This window comes from Oryctolagus cuniculus, chromosome 11 (genome assembly GCF_051225735.1).
Source record: "Oryctolagus cuniculus isolate XC-2025 breed Fujian yellow rabbit chromosome 11, ASM5122573v1, whole genome shotgun sequence".
In the NCBI taxonomy this organism is placed as follows: Eukaryota; Metazoa; Chordata; class Mammalia; order Lagomorpha; family Leporidae; genus Oryctolagus; species Oryctolagus cuniculus.
In genome coordinates this window covers 59,789,239-59,817,198 of record NC_142877.1, presented here as the reverse complement: position 1 = coordinate 59,817,198, position 27,960 = coordinate 59,789,239, and the positions used below count along the sequence as shown (strand labels likewise).

The 27,960-nt window shown below is 61.7% G+C and overlaps 1 protein-coding gene across 1 annotated transcript in view; it reads right to left on the bottom strand.

Moving 5' to 3' along the window:
• LRP1 (LDL receptor related protein 1) overlaps positions 1-27,960 on the bottom strand; it is a 74,940-nt gene that overhangs the window by 19,065 nt on the left and 27,915 nt on the right. The window contains exons 11-42 of the mRNA XM_051832985.3: positions 27,502-27,738; positions 25,809-25,989; positions 24,788-25,010; positions 23,692-23,893; positions 23,327-23,452; positions 19,859-19,999; positions 19,636-19,761; positions 19,123-19,239; positions 18,744-18,824; positions 17,067-17,234; positions 14,494-14,676; positions 13,951-14,151; positions 12,806-13,051; positions 12,401-12,598; positions 11,247-11,451; positions 10,943-11,107; positions 10,117-10,361; positions 9,816-9,947; positions 9,325-9,552; positions 9,034-9,208; positions 8,842-8,936; positions 8,542-8,691; positions 8,316-8,456; positions 7,842-7,976; positions 6,278-6,409; positions 5,990-6,124; positions 5,733-5,862; positions 5,517-5,643; positions 5,165-5,316; positions 4,959-5,083; positions 4,296-4,673; positions 1,739-1,928 (exon numbers count right to left, since the gene is read on the bottom strand). Of these exons, the coding sequence (XP_051688945.3) occupies positions 1,739-1,928; positions 4,296-4,673; positions 4,959-5,083; positions 5,165-5,316; positions 5,517-5,643; positions 5,733-5,862; positions 5,990-6,124; positions 6,278-6,409; positions 7,842-7,976; positions 8,316-8,456; positions 8,542-8,691; positions 8,842-8,936; positions 9,034-9,208; positions 9,325-9,552; positions 9,816-9,947; positions 10,117-10,361; positions 10,943-11,107; positions 11,247-11,451; positions 12,401-12,598; positions 12,806-13,051; positions 13,951-14,151; positions 14,494-14,676; positions 17,067-17,234; positions 18,744-18,824; positions 19,123-19,239; positions 19,636-19,761; positions 19,859-19,999; positions 23,327-23,452; positions 23,692-23,893; positions 24,788-25,010; positions 25,809-25,989; positions 27,502-27,738 (5,470 nt within the window). The remainder of the gene's footprint in view (positions 1-1,738; positions 1,929-4,295; positions 4,674-4,958; positions 5,084-5,164; positions 5,317-5,516; positions 5,644-5,732; positions 5,863-5,989; positions 6,125-6,277; positions 6,410-7,841; positions 7,977-8,315; positions 8,457-8,541; positions 8,692-8,841; positions 8,937-9,033; positions 9,209-9,324; positions 9,553-9,815; positions 9,948-10,116; positions 10,362-10,942; positions 11,108-11,246; positions 11,452-12,400; positions 12,599-12,805; positions 13,052-13,950; positions 14,152-14,493; positions 14,677-17,066; positions 17,235-18,743; positions 18,825-19,122; positions 19,240-19,635; positions 19,762-19,858; positions 20,000-23,326; positions 23,453-23,691; positions 23,894-24,787; positions 25,011-25,808; positions 25,990-27,501; positions 27,739-27,960) is intronic.

Sequence of the window (27,960 nt, the reverse complement as noted above, 5' to 3'; positions counted from 1 at the left end):
ACCGGATGTGCTGGTCCACACCCCTGGTATGGCAAACTTATATGTGGGATGCGACTGTTGGTGCTGGGGTCTGGGACAACTCCCTGGGAGGAGGGGGAAGGGAGGAGGAGGGGGAGGAGGAAAGCATTCCTGGCCAGGGGTTCAGCAGCCAGGACCACAGGCCATCCTGCCACCCTACTGTGCGCCCCTAGGGGCCACCAGCGCCCCAGTGCCAGCTTCAGGGTGAGCTCGGGAGGGAGCGGGGCCCTTCGAGCCTCTCTGTCTGGGGCCAGGCTGGCTCCGTGCAATTCTCCCACGATGCCTGCTCCCAGACTTTCCCAGCATTCCCCTGGGGCTGCCCCGCCCCAGCCTCAGTGTATTCCAGTGACCCTGTGGAGCAGGGCTCAGTACCACCAGTGTGAGGACACGTCTAGCAGGGACAGGTCCCCGGCACGCAGCCACGAAGCTCCTGCTGCCTCGCGGGAGCCGCATCAGACACACCCGAGACAGGGCCCTCGGCTCTCTGTGTCCCCACTGGGCCCTCGGCACCTGGCTGATTCTCGAAGCCACATGCTAAATGCCCGGCAGAACCTCCTGCGCTCAGAAGAGAGGAACTGGGCAGGGGGCCATTCGGGGGCTGGGCTGCTCCTGGGAGGGGGTAGGAGACAGGCAGGGAACCTGCAATGGCCGCTCTGCAGCGGGGGGAGGGGCTCTAGACCCGTGGGGGACAGGTGCGGTCACCAAGGGTCAGGGCAGGTGAGTCTCGATCTTTGTCAGCTTGGCCGTGCCCACCACACACGGGGCCAAGGCAGGCAGAACAGAGGGGCCTTGTGCTGGCTCGGCGGTGGCGGGCGGGCGGGCTGGGCCAGGGCTGGGCACACTCGCCGTTTCTATGTAGCTGCTTTGGAGTTTTGTTTGTCTCTTAGTTTCCTAGTAAAGCTTTTTGAAAACATTCCAAGGGCTGCTGAATCAGGGGGAAAAAAGTGTTGCTCACATCTGGGCCAGGACTGCTAAGGCGAGGGGGTGGCCCCTTGCTCGGAGGGGCCGGGGGCTGCCCCTGTGGGAGAGCAGAGCAGGCGGACCCCAGGGGGCTGGAGAACACCCACCCAAGGGATCTTCCTCCCACGTTCTTCCTGGCTGTGCCCTTGACTGCCGCGTGACCTGCTGCCAGCTCCCCGTGCCCGGCGGCGTGGGGGAGGTCCCCCTGCCGGCCCCTCCGCCTGAGCCTTGCCTCGTCCTGGCTTTTGCTCAAGGCGCGCCCCTGTCTGGGCTGCACTCATCTTCATCACGGCAGGCCTGGTGCCAGTCCCCGCCTCCAGGCTGCCTCTGGTCGATGCTGTGGGCAGCCCTGGGCCGGCCCTCGCTGCTGCCCTCCTGTGTGACTCCCCACCACCCCCATCAGGGGCTTGGCCGAGCCCCCGGCAGCCATACAGCCACCTGGGCTCAGTGGAGTTCTCTGCCTTACTTTGCACTCTGAGGCCCAAAAGCAGCTACCCCAGGCCTGGAACGTGGCTCTCAGACGAGTGACTCAATCACAAAGCCAGGTGCCTCCACCACAGCCCTCCATCCACCCCTTGGTTTGGGGAACTGGAATATTATCCTCCTGTCACAGCCGAGGAAACTGAAGCCCAGAGGGGGTGTGCAGCTCACCCCAGGACACACAGCAGGGGCAGGCGGCATGTGGGCTGGCGCCCGGCTCTCCTGCCCCCGCACCCCCGGGTGGCCCTGTTGGCGCCCCCTCCCCCGGCCTGCTGCTCACTTCTGGCACTCGTCCAGCACGAAGGCCCGCGGGTGGTCATCTCCAGACATGGTGATGACTGTCTCACGCTCGAAGGCCCCTGGGCGGCTCTGGTCCACCGTGTGCCGGGTGATGGTGGACGTCGTGTAGCTTGTCCAGTAGAGCGTGTCCCAGCCACGGTGATAGGCCAGGCCTTCCACGGAGCCCACGTCTGTGAAGGCACGGGAGAAACTGGGGGTCAGGAGGGGGCGGGGGTGGGGTGGCCGGGGGCATCTATCCCCCCAGGCTGGAAGGGGGAGGGAGGGTGTGGATGTGTAGGGCGCCCAGGTCCGACCTCCAGCGCACCCACAGTCCGCCTCCTGCCCCCTGCCCCCTCTATGGGCTCAGCCTGCCTCGGTGGTAGGGGTTGTGTTTTGCTGGAGCTCAGCCAAGCTGAGTTCATGTTGGGTTTCAGTAAATCAGATCCGACCTGGGCTGTCTGGGGAAGCGTTCTACTTAACAAGGCTCTGACCCTGATTGGTTAGGAAAGTAGACATCTTAACTCTGCTTATAGAACCAAGAGCGTGAGGCCCGGAGCTGTGGCACAGTGGGTTGGGCTGTTTGTCTGCGGCCCCGGCATCCCATTTGAGCGCCAGTTCAAGTCCCGACTGCTCTTCTTCCAATACAGCTCCCTGCTAATGTGCTTGCTTAAAGTAGCAGAAGATGGTGCTTGGGTCCCTGCACCCACATGGGAGACTTGGATGGAGTTCCTGGCTCCTGGCTTCTGCCTGGCCCAGCCCCAGCCATTGTGACCATTTGAGGAGTGAACAAGAGGATGAAAAAAATCTCTGTGTGTATAACTCTCTCTTTCGAATAAATAATTTTTTTTTTTTGACAGGCAGAGTGGATAGTGAGAGAGAGAGACAGAGAGAAAGGTCTTCCTTTTGCCATTGGTTCACCCTCCAATGGCCGCCACGGCCGGCGCGCTGATCCGAAGGCAGGAGCCAGGTGCTTTTTTCCTGGTCTCCCATGGGGTGCAGGGCCCAAGCACCTGGGCCATCCTCCACTGCACTCCCGGGCCACAGCAGAGAGCTGGCCTGGAAGAGGGGCAACCGGGAAAGAATCCGGCGTCCCGACCGGGACTAGAACCCAGTGTGCCGGCGCCGCTAGGTGCAGGATTAGCCTATTGAGCCGCGGTGCCTTGAATAAATAAATTTTTAAAAATACTTTTTTTTTTTTTAAATAGGGGCTGGCATTATGGCATAGTAGGTAACGCCACTGCCTGCAATGCCAACATCCCAGTTTGTATCCCAGTTGCTCCACTTCCAATGCAGCTCCCTGCTAACGGCCCGAGAAAAGCAGCAGAAGATGGCCCAGGTGCTTGGGTCCCTGCCACCCACGTAGGAGACACAGATGAAGCTTCTGGCTTCATCCTGGCTCAGCCCTGGCGGTTGTGGCCATCTGGGGAGTGAACCAGTGGATGGAAAATTCTCTCTCTGTCTCTCCCTCCTGTTTATAATCTGACTTACAAATTAAAAAAAAAAATGTATAAGGAGACAGACAGGCCTGAAAGCTTCATGCCAGGAAGAGACCAGGGGTTTTCTTGCCTTCAAGCAGCAGGGTGATGGGAGTGCTGGCAGGGAGGCGCTGGGCACAGGGGTTAAGACACCCCTGTTATCAGAGTGCCAGGGTCTGAGTCCTGGCTCTGCTTCCGATTCCAGCTTCCTGCTCACGTGCACCCTGGGAAGCAGCACGGATGGCTCAACAGTGTGGGTCTCTGCCACCCGCGTGGAAGCCCTGGGTGGAGTTCCAGGCTCCGGCGTCGGCCTGGTCCAGCCCTGGCTGTTGCAAGCCTTTGGGGAATGAACCAGAGGATGGGGGAGCTCTTTGTGCCTCTCAAACAGCGTGGCCGTAGGTTTTAAGAGGGGCCTGTGTGCTATACTGCAGTCTGCAGCACGGCCTGGGCCGAGGGGCGGCCGGGATACTCTCCTGACCCGGCTGGGATGAGGCTGGAGCTGAGCCGGGTCTGGCCCCCCCACTGTTACCCAGCTCACTGCTATGGTCCAGCTGAATGCATGAATGAATGAGCCCAAGGAGGAAAGGGAGTGGACACAAACAGCAGTTCCCAAGGAGCCCAGGGCCGTCCTGGATGACAGTCTAAGCCTGCGACTGCTTCCCCGTGCACCCGCACTGGCCCCTGGTGCTGAGCTCGGCTGCCGCGGAGCGGGGGTGGGGAGCCCGTCTCCCTACACAGCCCAGCACACCCAGGCTTGACCAGGGAAGCAAGCCTGTGCAAGTTGCTGAGATCCTAAGGGGCCAGCGTGGAACCCCAGCTTGTGTCTGCAGCCGGAGCTGTGAGTGTTGGGCTCCAGACTTTGGCCTGACTCTGGGCATCCCTGGAGGAATGAGGGAGGGGATGACAAGGGGGGGGGGTTGGGCAACAGCGACTCCAAATAAGGAGACTTTTATGTAGCTGACAGCGGGCTCAGCGCGGCTGGACTGCCACTTTTGTGGGACAGTGCGGCAGGTGGGATTCGGATGTGGGGCAGGGGAGGGCTGTGAGAGTCTGTGGCGGCCCCCCCGGCCCCCGGGCACTCACTCTCCACGATGGTGGTCCTCCCCGAGCCATCGTCATTGATCTGCTGGATGTTCCCAAAGTGGATGTCACTGAAGAAGATGCGATTGGGGGTGCCCGGGGAGGTGCCCGCCCGGTAGTCGAAGGCCAGGGCGATGACATTCTTCATGTGCTCGGGGTCCTCGAAGGGTTGCACAGGTGCATTGAGGTTGCGCTCGTCGGACAGGTGGATACTTTTGAGGATAGTGCGCTCCGAGTAGAGCAGGTAGCCGGCGTACTCCCGGCAGGACGCGCCGTCTTCCGCCAGCATCCCGTGGGCGCAGGCGCAGGCTCGCTGGCCCCCGCCCCGGTACAGGCAAAGCTGCTGGCACCCGCCATTGGCCACGGCGCACACGTTGGTGCCTGGGGGGAGGGGGAGGTCACAGGGGGCAGGGTCTGCCTGGGGGAGGGGCTCTCTGGTGCTCCTGTCACCTGGACCCTGACCTTGGCGCCTGTTCTGCCTCAGCATCCCCAGCTCAGTCAACCCTCCAGGCCCTCATCCCTCAACTCCCAGATCAGCCCTTGTCGCCAGCCTCTCCCCTCCCCCCATTCCTGGTCTCTCAGGCCTTTGGAAGGCACCCCTCCAGGCTCCACCTTCTCTCCCAGCCCCTGTCGCTCTGGCCCTGGCCCAGAGCGCCAGCCTCACACCTTTCTGCCGGTCGCGGTTGAAGACCTTGATGTCTTTGAGCTGGACGCCGATGCCGGTTCGCAGGGGCACGGAGTCGGTGGCGTTGTCCTTGCTCCCGCGCTTGATGGAGCCGTTGGCGTGAGTCCTGGGGGCAGGGAGAGGCGTGAGCGGGGCGCGCGCAGGGCAGGGACGGGGTGAGGACGGCACGCGGAAGAGCAGCCCTCACCGGTCACTCCAATAGATGAAGTCCTCAAACACGGACACGGAAAACATGTCCATGTTGTTGCTGGACAGGACCACCTCGCGGCTGTCGCCCGTCTCCAGGTCGATGCGCTCGATCTTGTCGGTGCGGGCGTCGCACCAGTACAGCTTCCCATCCTGCGGGCACAGATGCCACCTCACTCCGGGACCCCTGCCCCCTGCTCTCCCCACTCACCCCTGCCCATCCCCCGGGTCCCTCTGCTCTGCACGTCGCCTCTGGGGTAGAGGAGTCCTGCTCTGGGTGGGAGCTGGGCCCCTGCCCTCTGCTCTCTCACTGGCCGGGGCTCTCCCCACCGGCTCCATGGTCACGCCCAAACCTGATAGTCCACGGAGATGCCGTTGGGCCAGCTGATGCTGACGTTAACCAGCACCACCCGCTCGGTGCCATCCAGTCGCGAGCGCTCGATGCGCGGATACTGGCCCCACTCAGTCCAGAACAGGTACCTGTGTGTGGAGACGAAGGGGGCGGGCGTGAGAACCCAGATCACAAGAGTGCCAGGGCTGGCCCCGAGCCAGCCTGTCCAGCTGCTCACCCCTTCTCCGGGTGCACAGTGATGGCCCGGGGCTTGTCCAGACCCTGAGAGATGACCACGTAGCGGAAAGAGCCATTGAGCCGGGCCACCTCGATGACGTCAAAGCCCTGGTCTGTCCAGTAGATGTTGCCTGCGGAGGGAGTGGGGTGCAGGGAGGTTGGTGGGGGGCACGCACACAGCCCCAGGGACCCCTGCAGCTGTCCATCTGTCCCTGCCGACTTCCTCTCCCATCCCCTCTGAGGCGCCCCAGCACCCACCTGCGATCCAGTCCACTGCGATGCCCTCCACACGGCCAATGCCGTTGGTCACCACGTCCTCTCGCCAGGTCTGGTCGCGCTTGGCCCGGCTGATGGTGCTCAGGCCCATGTCCACCCAGTAAATGGTGTCGTTCTCTGCAAGTGGAGGTGCCCACGTGAGGATACCCGGTGTGGCGGGGGCAAGACCAGGGGCCAGAATCATGCAGCAGGTGTCAGGTGCTGGGGGCCAGTGCAGGTCCCCAAGCTCCTGGGTCACGTCCCGCCATCCCCCGTCACCCAATGTCTCACCAGCATGGAAGTCGATGCCAACAGCCAGCGAGGTCCCTGACACAGGGACCAGGGCGTCTGACTTGTCATTGGGATCCAAGGGGATTCCCCGAATTCCCTCATGCACGGAGTACAGGAGAAAGGAGCCCACGCCTGAAAGGCAATGACCCCTCAGGCACGGGCCTTGCGACGCTCCTTGAAGCCTGGCTCTTGCTACCTTCACACCGCTCTTCTCTGCTTCCTCTTTGGTATCTTCCCCCCAGCCATCGCCCCTGACCCAAAGGTGTCTGAGACCCAGAGCCTGGCGCTGCTGAAGAAAGTCCTCCTGGCTGGAGGGCGAGTGCCTGCAGGACCTCTCACGGACATGAGGGGGCAGCAGAGACGCGGCTTTCTCTCCCCTCACTTGGCCCTTACAACACAAGGCGGGCGGCTCCCCACAGAGGCCCTGGGGGAGGCTCAGACAATCAGGATGGGACGTCTCCAATCTAGATTTTCAGCTTGGCACTCCGCCTGACCTTAGCTTCCTCTTTGTCCTCCCTCTGACTGGTCCAGGCCACACCCTCTCTCCAACACCCAGAAACCTTCCCAGCACCTTGCTTGCTGCCAGCCCTCCATTCCCCGCGTAGCCCTAGCCCTCCCTTGCCTTTATCCTCTCATGCAGGTCGGCCCCAAATGAACGCCCAAAGGGGCCCCAGTGAGGGAAAAACCCGAATGCTACAGGCCGTGCTTGCATATTTACTCCTAACGTTGCTTACTAGAAGTGCTTATTTCTAATAGTCTAATGTTCCTGATATTTGAATGCTGGAGTCCGTGCCTGAAGAATTCTTGGTGTGCACGGACACATTCAAGGCTCTGAGAAGTTCTGCGAAGTTCCGCAGCCTCAACGTTGCCTCCCTGCCGTGCCCACATCAAAGGCGGAGGTTCCCAGGGGCCCATAAATCAGTCAACAGGGGCTCGTGAAACGCCTCTGACTCTCAGCCCAGACCCTGCTGCTCACCCTGGGATTACCCCAAAGCCTCCTAACTGGTCTAACTGCCTTGGTTTCTCCTGCTCCCCTGCTGCCGCCAGCTTAATCTTCCCCAAACACCACTTCCAGGCACCACCAGCTGAGAACCCGCAGGAGCCCCGCCCTCCCGACCTCACCGCCTTATCACCAGGACTTTCCCACACCCAGCCCAGCGCTCTGGGCTCAGGGCCCTACGCACAGTCTCCAGCACTGGGCTGGGGCACGGCTTTAGCTTCCCCTTTGTGTGGGCCTAGAACCTTCTCCTGCAGGCCGTGCGTCCCAATGCTACTCATTCTTCCTATAAACCCAGCTCACAGCACACCTCTGCCAGGAGGCTGGCATCTAGCTCTCCAAAACCCTGCTATGGGTGGGCACTGGACAGTCAGAGCCACGCCACGGTCCAGCTTCCCCTCCGTGCTGGCCCCCTGCAGAGCCAGGGACAGGGCTTTCACTCCCTGGGTTTTCCCATGGCGCCCAGCAGCGTGGGGGCTTCTCAGACACCTCACCCGAGGGCGCCGGAGGAATGCAGCATTGCCCGCGGTGTGGGCCAGGGTGGGGGAGCAGAGGCCGCGCACTGACCCTCGCAGGCCTGCTGGCCGCTCCGGAGGCTGTAGCCGGCCGTGCACATGCAAGAGCGCGTCGTCTCCGACGTGGGCAGGCAGAGCTGGGAGCAGTCGCCGTTGTTGACGCTGCAGGGGTTGGTGCCCTCGTGGTCTGGGGGGTGGGGGTGAGAGGCAGACAGAGGGTCAGGGGGCCTTCGGGACGGTCACCACCTTCACCCTGGGCCTGGTGGGGGCTACCACCCACCCCGCTCCCAGGTCTTCTGTCCTCCCAGGGCCGGTGACCAAGGCTGTCGTGGGAAGGAGCAAAAGGAGCCCACGGTGGGGGGTGCAGCCAAGGCCTCTCACTTCCGTTCCGGCCCGCTGCCCTGCCCGCTGCCCGCCCTGAGTTCTGGGCCCCACCAGCCCCGCTGCCCCCTCTGAGCTCCAGACCCCAGCCCCAGCCCCGCTGCCCGCTCTGCACTCCAGGCCCCGCCCCAGCCCTGCCGCCTACCGAGCTGGATGCTCTCGTCATAGACCTTCATGTGCATCACCAGCGTGGTGCTGTTGCGCAGGACCACGGCGCCCGAGCCGTCGGCCTTGTTGCAGGTACCCATCTTCTCCGACACCTGATCTGCCCACCACAGCTTGTCCCCTGGGGAGGCAGGAGGCGGTGAGGCCCGCGGAGCCCCAAGGCCGTCATCTGTGCGTGGCCTGCCCTCCCCGCGGCGGGCCCTCACCCATGATGGCCAGGGCGGTGGCCTTCCCCAGCTGGCTGCGCATGGCGTCTATGACCTCCAGGCCGCTGCCGTCCAGGTTGCAGCGGTTGATGGTGTGGTTCCCGGAGCTGATCCAGTAGAGCTTACTCTCAGGGAAGTCGATGGCCAGGCCTGAACCAGGAGGGCGGGGGGCAGGGGTGAGAGTTCGTGGAAGGGGCATCCGGACAGTCACCGAGGCTGGGACGGTGCAAGGGCCCCGCGAGCGTCTCACGCTCGGGGACTTGGGGGAGGGCTACAGGCACAGGCAGGGCAGGCTCCTACCCACAGGGCCCTTCTGGGCGCTGAAGAGCAGGGTGCGGTTGCTGCCGTCCATGTTGGCCATGCTGATGTTGTCACCGTCCGTCCAGTAGAGCTTCCTGCAGGTGGGGCCGACAGTGGCAGCGTCAGGGTCTCCCGCTGCCCACCTGCCCAGCCTCTCCCGCCGAGCCCCCCAGCCCCAGGCGTCGGACCCACCCCCGCAGTGGGTGGACCACCAGGCCGTGAGGCTGCTCCAGGCCCTGCACCACCGCGTTCTTGAAGGAGCCGTCCAGCCGGGCCACGTTGATCTGCTTCTTGTTGGTGTCGTAGCTCGTCCAGAACAGGTTCCGGGAGACCCAGTCCACAGCTAGCCCGTGGGCATTGGGCAAATCTAGGGGCACAAGTGGAGAGCCCATGGTTGGGCGCTCGCAGGGCCCGGGCTGGGAGGAGGGCAGGTATGGAGCACTGGACCGGGGAGGGCCCAGGGGCCGGGCGGGGGGCCGGCACCTGCAGAAACGACTGTCTCCACGCCTGTGCCGTTGATGAAGGCTCGCTTGATGGCCTGGGTGCGCACGTCCGACCAGTACACGCGCTGCTCCCGGGCGTCATAGTCCAGCACCGTGACGTTGTCGATGTCGGGCACCGTGAAGGAGATGATGTAGTTGTAGTAGGGGGCGTCCAGGTCCACGCCCCGGATCTCCATCTGACGCGCGTACAGCAGGAACTTCTTAAACTCTGCGGGGCACAGGGCCGGTCGCTGGGGGCAGTCCCTGCCTCCCTGCTTCCCAGCCAACCACCACCCCCAACGCCGGAGGTCCCTTCCACTTGCTGCTGGCCCTGGGCTCTGGGGAAACGCCCCCCTGGGTGCAGCCACCCCTCAGGCTCCAGCCTCGGCTCCCCGCACTGGTGCCTGGGTCCTTTCCTAAAGGACAGGGATCCTGGGGGCCAGAGAGCCCTCCCTCAGCCGCCTGGCCTCAATGGAGGAGGGGCGGGCCTACCATAGCAGGTGGTGTTGTCCTGGTGCAGCTTCATGAGGTGGGGGCAGGCGCAGGAGACCGTCCGGTTGTAGTTGATGAGACACAGGTGGGAGCAAGGCCCACGGCCCCCGTTGGCCTCACACGGATTGGGAGCTGGGAGCAGGGGCGGAAAGAGGAACAAGAGGCTCCTGGGACTGCCGGTCAGGCCTGGCCTTTCTCACCTCGGCTTGCATGCCCCTGCTCCTGCTCTGTTCCCGCCCCTGCCTGCCCAGCACAGACCCCAGCCCGTCTCTCCAGTGCCTTCGAGGCCCCTGGCCCTTACCCATGGGCTGCCGGGATGGGTGGTAGACCTGAAGGTCGAAGGGCTGGGTGTTGGTTCTCTGGACAACGGTGACGTTGTGGCCGGTCCATTTGTTGGCCTTGGCCAGCGTGTTTGTACGCCAGTCGGTCCAGTACACCTCCCCCCCATACAGCGTCACTGCAAACGGGTGCGACAGGAACTCGTGTCCCCGAAGCACCTCCATGTGGCCGGAGCCGTCGTAGCGGGCTGAGTAGATGGCGTCTGACCTGAGAGCGGGGTGGCGGCAGAGTGAGGATGCGGGCGGGGAGCTCAGCCCTTAGCACCCCGCGTGGGGTGTCCACTACCCTGCCCTGGCCCACAGCCCGGCCTGCTGAGCACGCAGCCAGCACCCCTTCCTCCCGGCCTGGCCGGTCAGAGCGAGCACAAGGGAGAAGGGAGGCCGGAGGCCGGAGGCCGGAGCCGGGCGGTGCTGGGCTCCAGCTGCTGGGCCCCTGTTCCCGAACCCCCCAGGGGAGTGCGCTGGCTCACTTCTTCCCAGGCTGCAGGCGGCACTCAGGGCGCGGGAGAGAGTTAGGGAAAGACACCCTCTCTGGACAGACAGATTAGAACACTGTCCCTTCCTCATGTGCCCCCCCCCCCCCCCGTGGAGGCCACGGCCTGGGGCTCACAGAGAGCCCAGCTGGGGTCACCGCAGGCAACAGCCTGGCTTCTGCCCTCTTCTCTCTCACCCACTGCCCCTGGCCCCAGCCTCTGCCCTCGTCCCACTGTGCCTGGCCCTTGACCATCCTCTTCCTGCTTCCCCCGCTCCTGCCCCCTGGGCCCCGCGGGGTGTGGTGCAGGCGCAGACCTGGCGTCGATCCACAAGATGCGCTTCTCCAGGTAGTCCACGGTGAGCCCGTTGGGCCAGCCCCCGGAGCCTGTCTCCCTGTGGACGGTGCGGCGCCCGGCCCCACTCATGGAAGCGGCCTCGATACGAGGCAGGCTGGCGTCCCAGTCTGTCCAGAACAGGATCCTGGGGGGGTGGGGAGAGAGGGTCAGGAGGGCAGGGGTGGAGGGGAGGAGCAGAGGTAAAGGGTAACGGGGCAGCCAGCACTGCGGTGTCCCCAGCAGGTGCAGTGGGGCCTTCCAAAGACAGCGGGGCAGGGCCTCACCCATCCCGGGGATCCAGGGCAATTGCCCTTGGGTGCTCAATGTCCCCGGCCAGCAGGGTGGTGCGGAGGGTCCCGTCCAGCTTGGCCACTTCGATCTGGTCCAGGTTACTCTCCACCCAGTAGATGTTGCCCGCAATCCAGTCGACAGCCAGGCCCTCGGGAGTGGCCAGGCCGTACTGGATCACCACCTCGAAACTGGTCAGGGCTGGAGGATGAGAGCCGGTTGGGGTGTTAGCATCTCCTGGGTGGGGTGAGGAATCCCAGGAGTCCTTGCTGACTGTCCCCTGCCCCAAATCCTGGCACTGGCGCCAGCAGCTCCAATGTGCCCAGACTCAGTGGGGGGTCCCCAGCACCCCCACTCTCCTCACCCAGGCTCCTGCCCTATCATGAGATCAAGCAAGAGAGAGGACTAGAGCAGCGGGGGGAGGCTCTGGGGAACAAATGTGCACTCAGTATGAGGACAGAACTTTCTAGAAGTCACCCCATCAAACGTTCTGATGGTTTCTCACGCCAGCACGAGCACGTGTGCCTTGGGTTTGGGAGCCGTCGCCTCGTGTGGCTGTCACCCTTACTCAGCCATCCTCTTGTGGACAGACATTTGAGATGGCTTTGCGTTTTCTGTACTAACAAACACCACACACTGCTCCAGTACGCTGTGCCCTTCAAAGTCTTTGCTCAGATGTCGCCTTCTCAGGGGACTGTCTGAGACCAGGCGATTTTAAACAGCCATCTTGGCCCTGTAGAACCCCCGGGCCCCAGGGGCATAGCAGGTGTGTGGCTGAAGGAGGAGGCCTGCAACAAGCCAGGCGGCTTTGGGCTGGGACAGTAGCAGAGAGGGCCCGGGGGTGGGGGGCAGATGCTCCACTCCCAGCGGCTTTTTCCTCTCAAGCCTGCAATTCTAGGAGCTGGGGAGCCGAGCTCCAGGCTGTCCCAAAGGAAAGGACGATCATTTTCTTAATTATCAGGCTGGGAGCTCTGTGGAGGATAATTATGGGGCGTCAGGCACTGAGACCCACAGCAAAATATAACCCAATTAACAGCACTGAGGGGGGATGGGAGAACCAAGGCCTCCCCCGGGGGCCACCAGGACCTGGGCCTCTGGCCCCGGGTGCCCAAAGCCCCGTGAGCCTGTGCGGACCCTGCCCCGGCCGCACCTCCGTTGTCCAGCAGCTTCCCTCGGTAGATCTTGTCCTCCACCACGTCTGTCCAGTAGAGGGCGCTCTGGCTGAGGTGGAAGTCCAGGGCGATGGTGTTGCGCAGGCCAGGCACCAGGACGCTGTAGTCCCCTTTGTGAAGGTCAATGCGTCGGATCTCATGACGGTTGGAGAAGATGATGAACGGCTTGAAGGGGTCTGGGGTGGAAGGGACGTGATGGGGTCAGGGGCTTGCCTCCCGTGCCCCCTGTCCGGGGGGCAGGCAGGGTTTCTGTCGGCTATGGTACTGGGGAGCCAAATGGAAAATGGAGCCTGGCATCTGGCTGTCCAAGCCTATCGGCAGCTCAGGGGTCTCCCCCGGCCTGCCTGGGCCCACCTTCCCCACCCCGCCCCCCCGTGTCGCACCCAGGCTGCGGCAGCTCTCGCCGTCGGGCTCCAGGACCCAGCCCTCGTAGCAGGAGCACTTCACGCTGAACTTGTTCTGGTCGCATTTCTGGCTGCACTTGAGGTGCTTGGCACAGTAGCTCTGGATCTGACAGGTGTGGTTGTCGGGCCCCAGCTCCATGCCCAGAGGGCAGGAGCACACGATGCCTTCGCCAGGTGCCACAGAGCAGTTGTGGCTGCAGCCGCCGTTGTTCAGAGAGCACTGGTCTGCAGGTGGGGGGCAGGGGGACAGGTCTGAGGTCAGCATCTGGACCTCAGCCTGCTGGGCCCCAAGTCCTGGCTCCGTGCCCGAGGCCCCCCTCTCCTCTCTCCATTCCTGCCAGTGTTTCCCAGGCTCCCTCAGGCCGGGGGCGAGACCCTGGAGCCGACAGCACCCCCATCTCTCTCTCTGGTTCTTAGCTGCCTGCCCCTTCGTGGGCTATGGCTGGCACCCCTGCCCTTGGCCCTAGCCCTGGGCAGCTGCTTTCCCCACCTCTCCTGAGCCTGGTGGGCTGCGAGGGGGGACGTGGCAGGGAATGTGCTGGCCAGGATCTGCAGCCTGCCCGCGACCTGTCAGCAGTTCTGCGGGCCTTATCTCCTGGGGCTCCCCTTCCAAGGAACCGGCTGCTCCAAGGCCCGGCCGAGCACAGATAAGGCGGCTCTGCTGCTCGTCCGGGAGCCATACCATTTGGCTCTCCTGACCCCCGCCTCCCCCAGCCTCGTTCCTTTAGATCTAGAATATGCACCCCCTCCCCCACCTTTGCACTCACTCTACAAGTTCTGCTTGTCCTTGGGAACCCACTTAAAGGCCCACTGCCTCCGGGAAGCCTACCCGGCCATCAGCACTCAGGCCTGGTGCCTGCACCTCCTGCCCCAGGGCGTTGCGGGAAGCGTGGGCGAGGGGGACCGTACCTGCAGGAACTGTGTGACCTGGACCTGCCTAACTAGCCTCTCTATGGCTCAGTCTTCTCGTCAGCAAGAGAGTGATGGTGCCAGTCTATGCAGCACAAGGGGCTGAGCAGGCTGCCCCTCCACCGTGCTCCCGGGGCATCCCTCACCGTGCTCCGGGGTGTCCCCCACCCCCAGCCCTGTGCGAGCCCGGCCCGGCTGCCCTGGCCGCTCCTCACCGCAGAGCTCGCCCTCGTCCGAGCCGTCCCCGCAGTCGTCATGGCCGTCGCACAGCTTGTCGGGGGGCAGGCAGACGGAGGTGTTGTTGGCGCAGGGGTGTGAGGGCGGCCTGCAGGCCAGGGACTCACAGTTCTCCTCGTCCGAGTTATCTTCGCAGTCGCTGTCGCCATCGCACACCCACGCTTTGCTGATGCAGCGAGCTGAGGGAGGGGACAGGGTTCCCAGACCCCGTGGGATCAGGACTGTCATGCCTGAGCTGCCACTAGGATCCTCTAGGCCCTTTCAACCCAACCCACACGGGCCACGGAGGAGGCCTCTGCCGCGGGTGCCGACGCCCCGCTCCGGCTGTGGTTCCCAGGCCCTTCCCGCAGGCCCCGGCCACCCTGTGCCTTGGCCTGTATGTGTGGCATAGGCTTCCTCTGGGCTGCCTTTGGTCTCGCAGGGCCCTCACCCCACCATGCAGAGCGGGGTGTCTCCCTGGCCACCACTCGGCCCTCAGCATGGCCTCCCTGTCCCAGGCTCCCCCCAGCCCTCCTTTTTACCCGAGTCCTTGCAGCCAAACTTGACGTTGGGGTCACAGACATGGGTCACTCCCTCGCAGCTCTTCTCATCGCTCGAGTCCATGCAGTCAGTGTCCCCGTCGCAGCGCCACCGGAGGGGGATGCACAGTCCATCCAGCCGGCACTGGAACTCGTCCGTGTGGCAACCACCGGGAGGTCTTGTGGCTGCAGGGGGACGCAGCGGGGGGCATCAGGAGGGACGGCTGCTCCTGGTCAGCCACCCTCAGTGCTGCCTCCCCACCCCACCACGCCCAGCTCGGGGGGCCGAGCCCTGCCGTCTCCCAGCGGGAGCTTAGGGGACACTGTGATCCCTCCCTCATCTGACCCCCACCCCGCCACTTTTAACACACAAGATTTCTTCTAGATCGGCCATTTGCTAGGCCAGAGCTCATGCGAGCAGAGGCCTGGAGAAGTCACAGCGAGCCTCAAGGACATCTGCAGGCTCCTTCCCTGTAAAGGGCACAGCCAGTGCAAGTCTCAGAGACAGGGCCATGCCGGGCAGCAGTGCAGGGCAGACATGGGGGAGGGGCCCGCAGGCCGCGGGGAAGGGCTTGGCAATGACTGCAAGCCTGCAGGGAGCCAGTGCAGCCTGGAGGGCAGGCTGGGGCATGGCCTGACGCATGCTCCATCAGGATCACACTGGCCCTGCGTGGGGAGCTGACTCAGGAGGCAGTGAGCCGGGCAGGGGCAGCACGGGGTCACGGCCTCAATGGCTGAGTTTCACACTCGCAGGGCTGCCAGGCCCAGGCCTCTGCCCTCCCTGCTGTGAACGCAGATGACACCCGCGCCCAGACCTCCAGCAGCTTCCCCAGAGCCCCTGAATCTCCTCCCAGTCAGATCCCCTGCAGCGTTGTCTTCCTGAAGCACCCGACACAGTGCACCTGCTGGCTTCGACATCCTTCCAGGACGCCTTCGCCTCCCAAGGCAAGCCAGGGCCCAACTTTCCCCTGCGGCCATGATCTGCTCCCTTGGGGGTGGCTGCGTTTCCCACTGACCCTACACGAGGCTCGCTTTGGCCCAGCCTGGCACCCCTACCACCCTACTGAAGTGCTCAGCCTCACTCTCTAAGCCTCCACAACAGGGCGCCCCGTGCCATCCCTCTGCCTCTGAAGAGCCTCCCCCTTGCCCACCTACTGGCAGTCTAACCCCTCTACAGGACCTGGTTCAAACCCCATCGGCTCCTGCACGGCCTCAGCCTGGTCAACGAGCGCTCCCCGGCTGCCCTCTCGTCCTGCTTCGCGGAGAAGGAAGCCTGCTCACAGAAGCCGTGACCGGGCCCAGCCTACCCCGCTCACCGGCAAGCCCAGGGAGCCCCACTATACCGCACGGCCTCCAGGGCCTCCTTCCCAGCACCCCACGGGGCTGTCTCCTGTCCCCCTCACTCAGCCTTTCTCAGAGATGACCTTGGAGACTCAGGCACTGTTTCCCGAGCCTCCTGTCACCTCCTTGTCCTCCCTCTCGGGCTGAGCTCTGCAAGGTGGGGCCAGTGAGCTGGTGGGCGGGGGGCCAGTGAGCCTGTAGAAACTTGGCCTGTGGTATCTTAAAAGCTTTGACAACCAGTTGCCAGTTGAATTGAGGTCCCTAAAATGATACGGAAGCCCTCCCCTATGACACCTGGGATTGGGCCCCAACTCAGAAGCCCGATCTTTGCAGCTGGTCGGCCTGAGGTGAGGTTATTAGGACGGCTCCAGCCGATCCGGACTGGGTTCCGTATTTAAAGGGGAAATTTGGACCCAGAGAGACACCTGTATGTGGGGAAGACACCATGTGATGATGAGGACAGAGACGGGGACACAGCAGCCAAGACCCTCGATTGCCAGCAAGCCCGCAGCTGCGGGGGCAGAGGCCTGGGACAGCTCTGTGGCACCTCGGAAGGGCCCAGCCCTGCCAACAGTTTGGTCTGAGACTTTCAGCCCCCAGAAGTGGGGGACAATGTATTCATGCTTTTTAGGCCACTGTCTCTGCAGCGCCACTATGGGGCCCCAGGAAGCGAGTGTGTCACCGTGAAGAACTTGGTGGCTTTCACATACCAATCTGCATTTCTGACTTCTCTTGAAGCCAAGGCGACCTCGGGTGTGCACCAACCCCAACCGCCGTAACAGCAGTCAACATCGCAGGGCGGGGGGCAGGCAGTGCCCTCCAGAAGAGGCCGCTCCCACGGTCCCCAGGCACAGCCAAGCCCTGTGTGCCCCGTTTTCTCCTGCTCACTTAGCACCCTTCACTGGAGCTACTATTTACCAAATGCAGGCCCTGTGCTGAGCGCTTCTTCCGCATCTCTTCTCGTTAAATCCCTGCCTGGACACTGTGATGCCAGGGCTGTCATTACCCCACTCTGCAGACGCAACTCACAGCAGAGATTAAGCAACTCACCCAAGGCCGCTCAGATAATACGTTGCAGAGCTGGAGCTCAAGTCCAAGGCCACCCAACTGCCAGGCCCTCGGAGAGCTCAAGAGCGTGCGGCCAATCGTCAGCTGGCACGCTCCCCCCTCCCCTGGGATAGGAACCTCCCCGCTCAGCTAGCAGCCGAGGCGGCGGGCACGGCGCTGGTGCCCACCCTGGTTGGTGCAGTTGGCGTGTGTCTCGTCGCTATAGTCCCCGCAGTCGTTGTCCCCGTCGCAGGTCCAGTGCTCGGGGATGCAGCGCCCACTGTTGCACTTGAACTGGGTGCTGGAGCAGGAGTGGCTGCAGCCGGCCTCGTCGCTGTTGTCCCCACAGTCATTGTCTGGGGGCAAGGGAGGGGGGCAGAGGCGAGGGGGGCAGTCAGCAGGGCAGCTTTCTCTGTGACCCCCAGCTCAGCCCCCGCCTCCTCCTCCTCCTCATGCCCACCTGCTGCCCCCCCCTCCCCCGCCGCTGAGAAAACAACAAACAGAAAAGACACAGAAACTGCATAGACTGCAGCATGCACCATGGCCCGGGGCGGGCGGGACCCAGGAGGGCCCTCCCTGAGTCGGAGAGGCTGTGCCGGGGGCAGGAAGTGTCCCCTCTTTCGGCAGGGTGTGGGAACGGGGTTCTGCTGCTTTTACAGGAGGGACAGGAGAGGCAGAGATTTCTCTAGATTTGGAGGGTGAGAGGAGGGGGAGTGTGTGGGGGCTCTGCTGGGCTGGGAGGGGCTTTATTGTTCCTGCACCTAAGCTTTCTGGGCAACCTGCTCTGGACGCCTGTGGCTGAGGGGGCGGGGCCTCTGTGGATAGAGGCGTCTGAGACAACACTTGAGTCCCAAGGCGAATGAACGCCCTGCTTCTAGCAGCGGGGGGGGGGGGGGGCAGCGGCTGGACTCGCCCATGTCCACGGGACCTGTGCTAAGACCCAGGTGCTCTGCCCATCTTGGGGCATTGCTGCCTGCCTCTCTCCCAGGGCACGGGCTGCCCTGACGCTCTCCTGCCCTGCCTCGCCGCCAGCTCTCCGTCATCCCTCCTGTTTCCTTCCCACCCCCTGCCTCCTCTCCTTCCTGCGGCTTGGGGGCGGGAAGCCTGCGGGCCCTGGGGGTGGCCGAGGCGGCTGGGGCTCTGGGTGATGGTGCATGTGCTTCTATGCACTGACCGGCAGGCTCAGGACAGGTCTTTTCATCAGAGCCGTCCCCACAATCCTTCTCTGAAACACAGAAACCGCCAGGGCAGCCATTGGCACACGAGACACAGCAGGGATGAGGGTCGACGTGGCGCTGACCAGCCCACGCTCACACACAACAGGCAGGCTGCAGCGCTGGGCAGCGCATTACAACACAATGCCAGACGAGACAGAGCCTGACACGGCCACACACACACAAACACACACATGCACGCGCAGTCGCTTGTTGGCGTCACCTGGTCCGTGGCTCACCACCAGGTGGGCTCGAGCCTGGAGCCCGGAGCCTGGGGGCTATACCAAGGACTACAGGAGATGGGGGTTTGCAGGAAGAGGGGGAGTGAGGTGACCCCAGGCTTTCCCCTGCTCTTGCCCCTCTCGCTCATCATTCTCGGGCACCTGAGCCCTGGCACAAGGCAGGCAGCTCCGGCCCTGCCCACGGGAGGAATGGTGCCGACTGGCAATGGTAGGGTCTCCCGTCGGTCCATCTTGGCTCCCCAAAGCCCTTCCAGCTCCTCCTGTCTTCTCCCAGACAACCCAGCTGGGCTTCAGGGTACCGGAGGCCCTGGCCTGATTCTCAAGGCCCCTTCCCTTCCCATCTGCGGCCTGGCTACAGTTTCCGGCTTTCCTAGGACATCAGGGCAGGTGATGGGGGTGAAACTCTTACCATTGTCACACCTCCAGTTGATGTTGATACATCTGCCGTTGTTGCAGGTAAACTGAGTCAAGGGGAAGCAGGTGGGGTAGGCTGTCGGGGAGAGAGAGCAGCTGAGCAGGGGCGCCCGGGGAGGACACAGCATCACTGCTCACGTATCCCCAGTCGGTCACCAGACCCAGGCCCTGTGCCAAGTGCTCTCTGGGTGGGAGCTTGCTGCGCCCGGCAGTGCTGGCATGTTGGTGTTATTAGCGTTCCTGTTTTGCAGACAAAACTTGCTGAGGCCACCCAGGTACTAAGCTGCAGTGGCTCTGCACATCCTCACCTGAGGCATGTGCTCATGGGCTTCCCCTCCCTGGGCCCGGTCCGGGCTTACTGCCACCCCTCTTACCACAGGAGGCTGACTCATCGGAGCGGTCCCCGCAGTCATCATCCAGGTCGCACGTCCAGGAGATGGGGATGCAGCGGCCACTGGCACAGGAGAACTGGTTGGGGGGGCAGGTGCGAGCTGGGGACAGGGATGGGCATGAGTGGCATCGTCCTGACCCTCTCGAGACCTGCTCTGCTTCCCTGCCGTCCCCCCGCCCCATGAGACCCTTACCGGAGAAGTTTAAGACCATCCACGTGGTCTCAGGCTGGATGCTCTACGCACCTCTCAAGGGGTCTCTGGTACCCCCCCCAGGGGAAGGGCCACCTGCCTTGCTCCCGTCTGCACTCTGGAGCTGTGCCACGTCCTGCGAGCTTGGTCCTCCCAGCCTAGGAGCAGACAGCCCTCCCCCACCCCCAGCTTTGCCCTGGAGGCCTGAGCTCTGTTTCTCCCCGAGGCCCCGCCGCACGCCTGGCTCCCCCATCCACCCTGCCTCCTTGACAGAGGGGTGCGCAGTTGGGGCCCCCAAGTCCACACCTGAACAAGTGGCATTGGACTCGTCCTCGCTGTTCCCACAGTCGTTGTCCCCGTCACACAGCCAGCGGTTGGGGATGCAGCGGTTGTTCTCACACTTGAATCGGTCGGAGGGGCAGGTGTGCTGATCTGGGGGTGTGGATGTGACAGGCCAGGGTGAGCAGGCAGGGCGGGCACTGCCAGCGCCCAGCTGCCCCGGCGGCCGGCAGAGAGAGCAGGCACTCACGGCAGAGGGCCGGCGCCTCATCGCTGTTGTCCAGACAGTCATTGTCCCCGTCGCACTTCCAGCGCTCCTGGACGCAGCGGCTGTTGGCGCAGGCAAACTCCCCCGGCTGGCACTGGGGTGGGGGCACGTAGGATGGATTCGCTGTGGGCACCACAGGAGAGTGAGCAGGAGAGTGAGACCCAGGTCCTGTGACAAGCACTAGGCTGTCATGCACATGTTCTGTTTGTTTTAACACAGAGAGTAGCTTTTCCCAGAACAAAACACTTCAGGAACGGAGCAGGGAGCCTGCGGTTCTGTCTCCAGTCTACTTCATCATTTCCACACCCCACTGTGGCCTGGGGAGAAAGCAGCTTCCAAGAGAGTCTCAGGCCCCCAGCCCCTTCTGACGACTCAGCTCGTCTTTCCTCACCCCTTCCTTGCCACCTCCACGACTGTCCCTTAGAAGTCATCTCTGGGACCCTCAGGGCCCTGCCCTGGTCCCTGGACTTCTTCTTTCACAGATGTGTCAACTCCACCAGTGGGAGTGGAGAGAGGCCCGGAACCCTGCAGCTCCACAGCTCCACCTCATCATCACCGTGACCCTAGCAGGAAAACCAGTGTGTCCTGGTCATCACACTGGTGACCTCAAGAAGTCCAGGACTGGGGCCGGCGCTGTGGCATGGCGGGTAAAGCCACCGCTTGCAGGGCCAGCATCCCATATGGGTGCTGGTTTGAGTCCCGGCTGCTCCACTTTTGATCCAGCTCTCTGCTATGGCCTGGGAAAGCAGTAGAAGATGGCCCAAGTCCTTGGACCCCTGTATCTGCATGGGAGACCTGGAAGAAGCTCCTGGCTCCTGGCTTTGGATCAGCTCAGTTCTGGCCGTTGCGGCCATCTGGGGAGTAAACCAGCAAATGGAAAACCTCTCTCTCTCTCTCTCTGCAACTCTGCCTTTCAAATAAATAAATCTTAAAAAAAAAAAAAAAGCAGCAGCCCAGGACTCCTGTGCCCCAGAAGCACCTCCCACCCCCCATCTCTGAGGCTCCGCACAGGCCCCCTGCAGGGCTGTTTCCCCTGCTGTACCCATGGGCCGCTGGGCCCGGAGGGTGACACATGTCCTCCTCACTCCACACCATCACTTGCGATCATGCTTCCCTTCTCCTGCCTCTCAACTCAGTGCAGGGGTGGGCGTTTGGCGTAGTGGCTAAGATGCAGCCCAGACACCTACATGCCAGGCACCTACATTTTGTAGTGCCTCGGTGTGGTCCTGGTTCTGGTTTCTAATTCCAGCATCCTGCTAAGGCAGACCCTGGGAGGCAGTGGGTTATGGCTCAAATGGTTTTGTCTCTGACACCCATATGGGAGACCCAGCTTGAATTCCGGGTTTGTGGCTTCAGCCTGGCTCAGCACTGGCTGTTGCAGGCATTTGGGGAGAGAGCCAAATATGGAGATTTCTGCCTGTCTTTCTCCAGGTCCCTCTGTCTTTCAATTTAAGAAAAAATCAGTGCTGAGGGCCAGTGTTGTGGCATAGCACCGGCATCCCATATGGACATTGGTTTGTGTCCTGGCTGCTCTATTTCCAATCCAGCTCCCTGCTAGTGCACCTGGGAAAGCAGCAGGAGATGGCCTAAATGCTTGGGCCCCTGTACCCACGTGGGAGACCCAGCGGAAGCTCCTGGCTCCAGACTGGCCCAGCCCTGGCCATTGCAGCCACTTAGGGAGCGAAGCAGCGCTTTGGAAGACCTCTCACTCTCTCTCTTTCTCTCTCTCTCCATAACTCTGCCTTTCAAAACAAAAAAGAAATATTTTTAATAAAGAAAGAGTCCTATTTAAAAAAATCAGTGCGGACTTTTAGATTATTAAACCACAGCAACTTCTACTTGTAAGGGACTCTCGGGCTACTTCCCAACGACCTTAGGAGGCACTGGGTCCGGGCTCAGTGCCCCTTTCTCCAGAGCCACTCCTACTTCAAGCCTTGATGACGTCAGCTTCCGCGTACATGATCCTTCCCTTACCCGAGCCCTTCAATTCCTCGACCTCCCTCTGCCAGGTAACCTCGCCAGCCGTTCACTACGGCCCCGCTGACCCACTGCCATTTCTGGGATTCTGTTCTAAGGAAACCACGTGGCATTGCGGAATACGGGGAGGCATGGAGACGTGAAAAACAGCAGAGGAGGTGACGAAGAACCCGACTCCGTCAGGCCTCCTGGATTTGAACCCCTGCTTTAACTTTGGGCCTCAATTCTCCATCTGTAAAATGGGGGTAAGAGAAATGCCTTCCCTGTGGCGATGTTCTAAAGAGTAAGTAGTTACTGGGTGGGAAATTCTTCCACCAGGGCCTGGCGCACAGTCCACGCTCAGTGCACACCAGCTGTGACTGTAATGAGAAACTGGAAACGACGGACATATCCACAGCCAGACCATGGCTGAGGCCACCTCGGGACATTTTCTAAATAATATCTGTTCTACCCTTTAGAAATGCTGCATGCACACTCATGACCTATGGCCCAGCCTGTGCTGGTCCCATCCATGTGACTGCACAGAGAAACCAGAGTGGCAGCGACAGTGACCCTGGGAGTGGAACTGGGTGATTCCTCCTTTCACCGTTGTATGTTATGATACCACATATGTATGTATTTTTATAGTGAGCACCAACCCACTTTTATTAAAAGCCAGATTGTTTAAAATAATGCAATAGTAGGGGCTGGCGCTGTGGCAAAGTAGGTTATTCTTTCACCTGCAGTGCTGGCATCCCATATAGGCGCCAGTTCAAGTCCCAGCTGCTCCACTTCCAATCCAGCTCTCTGCTATGTCCTGGGAAAGCACTAGAAGATGGCCCAAGGCCCTGTACCCACGTAGGAGACCTGGAAGAAGCTCCTGACTCCTGGCTTCAGATCGGCTCAGCTCCGGCCTTTGCAGAAATTTGGAGAGTGAACCAGCGGATGGAAGACCTTTCTCTCTGTCTCCTTCTCACTACCTGTAACTCTACCTCTCAAATAAATAAAAAAAACTTTAAAAATAAAATAAAATAATGCAACAGTAATGCAGAAAACGCTGTCACATCTACGAGCGGAAAAGGACAGAGACAATTACATCCAGCATGGCCCCAGCTGGGTCAGAATCAAGGCTGCGGCCAGCAAGGGAGCAGGACCGGGCAGCATTAGGGCTAAGGAGGCACTGGGCTCTGTCTCTCCTCTGGAACTGCCAAGGCTTTGAACTACTCTGACTTTGTTTCAATAATGGGAAAAGGAAAATAAAAGGCGCTCAGCTCCGTTCCTCCGCCCCTAGCTGTCTCCTTCCTCAGTGTCCACCAATCACGCCCCCTCCAGGTCCCTACGGCCTTCTCTTACCCCGCCCCTTGCTTCCTACTAGCCCCCAGAGCCCCTCTTTGCTTCTTGCTTCTCAGATCGGGCTCCTGGAGCTCCCTGGGCCCTGCCTGTAGCCTCCTGTTGGGGGTCTGCTCCCTGCCGCAGCCCCCCCCCCACGCCTACCCAAGCACGTGACGCCATCCGTGTCCAACACCTGGTCCTCTGCGCAGGCGCACTGGCGGCTCCCGGGGGTAGCCAGGCACAGGCTGCTGCAGCCACCATTGTTCACCCGGCACTTGTTGGTGCCCACTGCGGGGATGGACGCGAGAGGGATGGAAGCAGGGTTGGAGGCAGAGAGGGGAGAGGAGGGGCCGGGAAGGAGAGAGCACGTTGGAGAGGGCCCGGGACTGGGCTGGAGATGGCTGTTCAAATGAGCCCCCTTCCACCCGGGGAGCATGTTCACCCCCAGAGGAGGCTCAAGTCCCAGGCTGGACCCCACCCCCATCCAGGCTCTGTTTCTCCGCCCCCCAGCCCCGCCCCGAGGGTACCTTGCTGCTGCTGGGCGTCATACATGCGGATCTCAAAGATGGGGGGCCGCTCGCTGCGCAGGAGCGTCACGGTGGGGGGCGCGCCTCCCACACCCCTCTCCAAGCGGTAGACGCTGCCACTGCGGTACTCGGTCCAGAAGAGGTAGTTGCCATGGTGACACAGGCCAAAGGCGTGGTTCAGCTCAGGGCCCTCGTACACAATCTAGGAACCAGAGATGTTACTAAGGATCTGGGAGACAAACAGGGGCTCCTGAGGGAGGCCAGAGACCACTGCTATGTCCCTGCATCTGTCTATGTCCTGGGCACAGGCCTTGTTTCTCCCATTAGCCTGGGAGCCCCTGGGAAGGTTGACAGACCTTGAAGCCAGCAGGTGACCCAAGCAGACCAGGCTGTCCATGTGGTCCTCTCTTGGGCTCATTCACATTCATTCCTATTGCCCGCAACACACACACACACACACACACAGCAGACAGAATTCATCCACTCACTTCACACAATATCTGTTATGGGCCCAGCTGTGGCAGGCACTGAAAGAGGAGAAAGTCATGTTCTCTGCCCTCAAGCCACACCCGGGCAATCCAGTGTGGAAGAGGGGTGGCCTGGAGGAGCTGGGGTGGACTTTCCAGGCAGGAATTACTACGTGAGCAATGGCAGAGGGCAGGTGCACAAGCAGGCATGCTAGGAGTTTCAAGCTGTCTGTGTCACTTGTTTAGTGTTGGGATGTGGGGAGCAGGGAGAAATGAGACCACAGAAGCTGTATCACAAAGGGCCTAATACTCAAGCAAGAGTTTGGTCCGCACACCTAGGCATGAACATGACCCACGCAGCATGTAATTCCCCAAGCATAGGCTTCTCACACTTGGACAGGGAGCAAGCACCCACCAAAGTATACCATGCATGCATGTGCGATCATGTGCATACATGCACATGTCCACACACCACACGGACAGATATGCACCCGGAGAGGCAACGCTCAAATGATACAATGTATGAGATCCCCAAGCACACAGATGCACACACATGAAACACACAGACTCCCACCAACGCACACAGGGCCTCATGCAGTCTGGCAATGCACACAGGAATGCCTGCTCACCTTCCGGTCTGTGCCATTGAGCAGTATGGTCTCAATGCGGTCATAGAAGGCATCGACCCAGTAGAGGCGCCCAGCTGGGATGTCCAGGCTCAGCCCATTGGGCCAAAGCACCGTCTTGGAGGTGACAAATATGTCTCGGTGTGATCCATCCATCCAGGCCCTCTCCAGCCGTCCACGCCGACTGTCCTTGGGGTCCTCCTCCCAGTCTGTCCAGTACATCCACCTGTGGACAGCAACTGGTCAGTACCCCATGGGCCACCTGTGCCATCAACAGCCTCTCCTGCGATCCCACTCCACAGGTGCTGTCCAGGGCCCCTCCCAGGGGTCCTCCTGCCCTGTCTACTGCTGGGCCACCATTTCATTCATTCTTCCCTCCAGTCCACCGATTTTTGTTGAGTGCCTATTGTCTTCTGGGCACAGTTCTGGCATTCAGGGACTCAGAGGAGACCAAGTTAGCCAAGGTCCTTGCTGTCATACGGCTTATAACCTAAGAAGCCAGCCAGTCAAGGTCTTGCTTGGGAGTGACAAAAGGCAGGAAGTGAAACAGTGAGGGTTGCATAGCGGCCGCGAGGCAGGTGGGGGCCTCTTTGAGGATCTGCTTGGTGCTGAGAAGGAGGCAGACCTGCAGGTGTCAGGCAGTGCCAGCACAGGAAGTCTGAGGGCAAAAGCCTCAAGGCAGAGGGAACTGGGGCATTTGTGTGAGGAGCAGAACCTCTGAGTGCGGGGAGCAAGGTGCAGACGAGGTCAGATAAGCACCAGGCAGGCCTGGCAAAGAAGGTGTGTCCCATGCTAAGGGTCTGGGGGAGGGCCAGGCAGGGGGACGGGCTCTGGTCTGGGATTGACAGGCTCAGATTTCTGTTTCTGTGTTTAAGGCATCACTCCCATTGCCCCGAAGTCAGGGCCGCCTTCTTAAGTGCCCGGCCACAGCAGCCCTGCTCCGATTCCCTCTGTCCCATCCCCCAGGCCTCTGAAGTGTACACACTGGCGACTCCTCCCACCCCGCAGCCCTGGGAGGACTCACCCATTGAGCGGATCCACTACAATGGCCCTGGGGTGAGTCATTTTGCCCTCGATTAAGGTCTTGCGGGTCTGAGCAGCTTTCTCCAGCCTGGCCACGCTGATGGTCTTCTTGGGTCCATCGTCCGTCCAGTAGAGATTGTCCCCCATCCAGTCCACAGCCACGCCTTCCACATTGTGGATGCCTGGGAGGGGCGCAGTGGGGACGGGGAGGGAGAGCCTCAAAGGAAGCTCAAAACTGCCTGCCTCCAACCCCCCAGGATACATGGACTTTGAGCGAGGGTGCAGGGGTACAGGACACCTCTGGTGCTCTGGACAAGTGGGGGTTGGGACAGGAGGCTGGGGGACGGGATGAGGAAGATCACCTGTGTGGCTATGCCTATGTTGAGGCACTGTTTCCTGAACGGTACATGGGAGGCAGGGGGTGCTTGGCCTGTTGATTAAGCTCCCATTGTAGTGCCTGGGTTTGATTCCTAGCCCCGGATCCTAATTCCAGCTCCCCGCTAATGCAGAGCTGGGAGGCAGCAGGTGATGGCTCTGGTGTTGGGTCCCTGCCACCCACCTGGGAGACCTGCACTGAGTCTCTGGCTCCTGACTTTGGCCGAGCCTCAGCTGTTGCAGGCATTTGAGGAATAAACCAGCATCCGGAAGCTCTCTCTCTGTCTGTCTCTGTCTCTCTGCATCTCAGATAAGTAATATTTTCACAAACATAAAACTGTATACATGGCAGCCAGTGAACCACACGGCTGTGCAGGCCCTGGTGTGAGTCACACGTGAATGAACATGAAGCAATGGGTGCGAGGAGCCGGGCGCAAGTGTGACGCCACGTCCTCAGCCTCAAAGTCCTGAGCTAACAGAATGAATAAATTAGGAAGTGATTTTTCACTTAGCCCGAGGCTTCATCTCCAGGGTCCTTTAAATAGCAGTTCCCCTGGTACAGGGAACCCCGATCTTTTCCTGATGAGGACTTACTTTTGATTTCCCCCAAGTCTTATGATTGCTGACTGCTAAGGTTCTCTGAGCCGTGGGAAGTGGGGGAGGTGGGGAGCAGGGCAGAGGGCAGCACTGCATCCGCCCGCTGGGCTGGTGAGGGAGCCCAGTGCTGGGGGCTCGGGCGCGCATTTGGGACAGGACTCACACAACTCAGGAGCCCCCGGGCCGGGAGACATGCAGACGACAAGGCCCTGCAGACTGGCCCAAGCAGCTCAGAGTGGAAAGCCCGCTTCAACTGGCAAAACACAACTTCCTTGAGACCCGGAAGCTTGCGTTTGGGGCGACTGCGAGGCCTTGCTGTGTGTGCACACACGCGTGGGTGCGCCCTGCTCTGCTCTGGCAGGCCCTGCTCTGATTGCAGGCCTGGGGCCTCTCCCGCCTGTGTGCTGCGTGCAGCTCCAGGGCTCCGAGCCAATGGCAGAGAGACCCTGCATTTTCCCAAGGGCTGGCAAGGACGGCCCACACGGCCTAACCCATCCATCCTCCTGCCTCTTTTCGGCTCAGCCAAGAAGGGGGTCACCCAGGGGTCAATCTGTCTATCCCCTCATCTCCATGCCAACCGGCCCAGCCAGCCAGTCAGCACGGGACTCTCCAAGCCGAGAGGGCACCGAGAAAGCTGCCAAGGCCTCCTGCTGCCTTCCTGACCGGGGTGGCCCACGTCCCTGCGGAGCACTGCTGGCGCGCTGGCCGCCCTGGGCTCGTACCGTCTTTCAGGATGGTCTCCCGCTCGGTGCCGTCGATCTTCTGGCGGCCAATGAGATAGCTGGTGGTGTCGGCAAAGTAGATGAAGCCTGTCTCGGCGTGGAAGTCCAGGGCCCGGGGGTTCATGAGGTTCTCAATGGGGATCATGTGCTCGTCGGGGACCTTGGCCCCCATATCCATGCCCCGGATGATGCCTGGCCGGCCCTTGCCGTACACAAGGAACAGCTCATGCTCTGGCTCTAGGGCGGGCACAAGCAGAGAGGGGTGGAGTCAGATGACGCCCATGACCAGCACCCTCTGCTGCAGAGCCAGAGCCCCAGCCCGGGCTGTGCTGGGGTCAGGAGCCGCAGGGATGCAGGGCTGAGGGTGGGCAGGTGGACCACACACACCCTGACACTGAGGGCTCTGGGTCCGGGCCACAGTGTTCCGGGGCTTTGCCCCACGCACTGGGCAGTGGACAG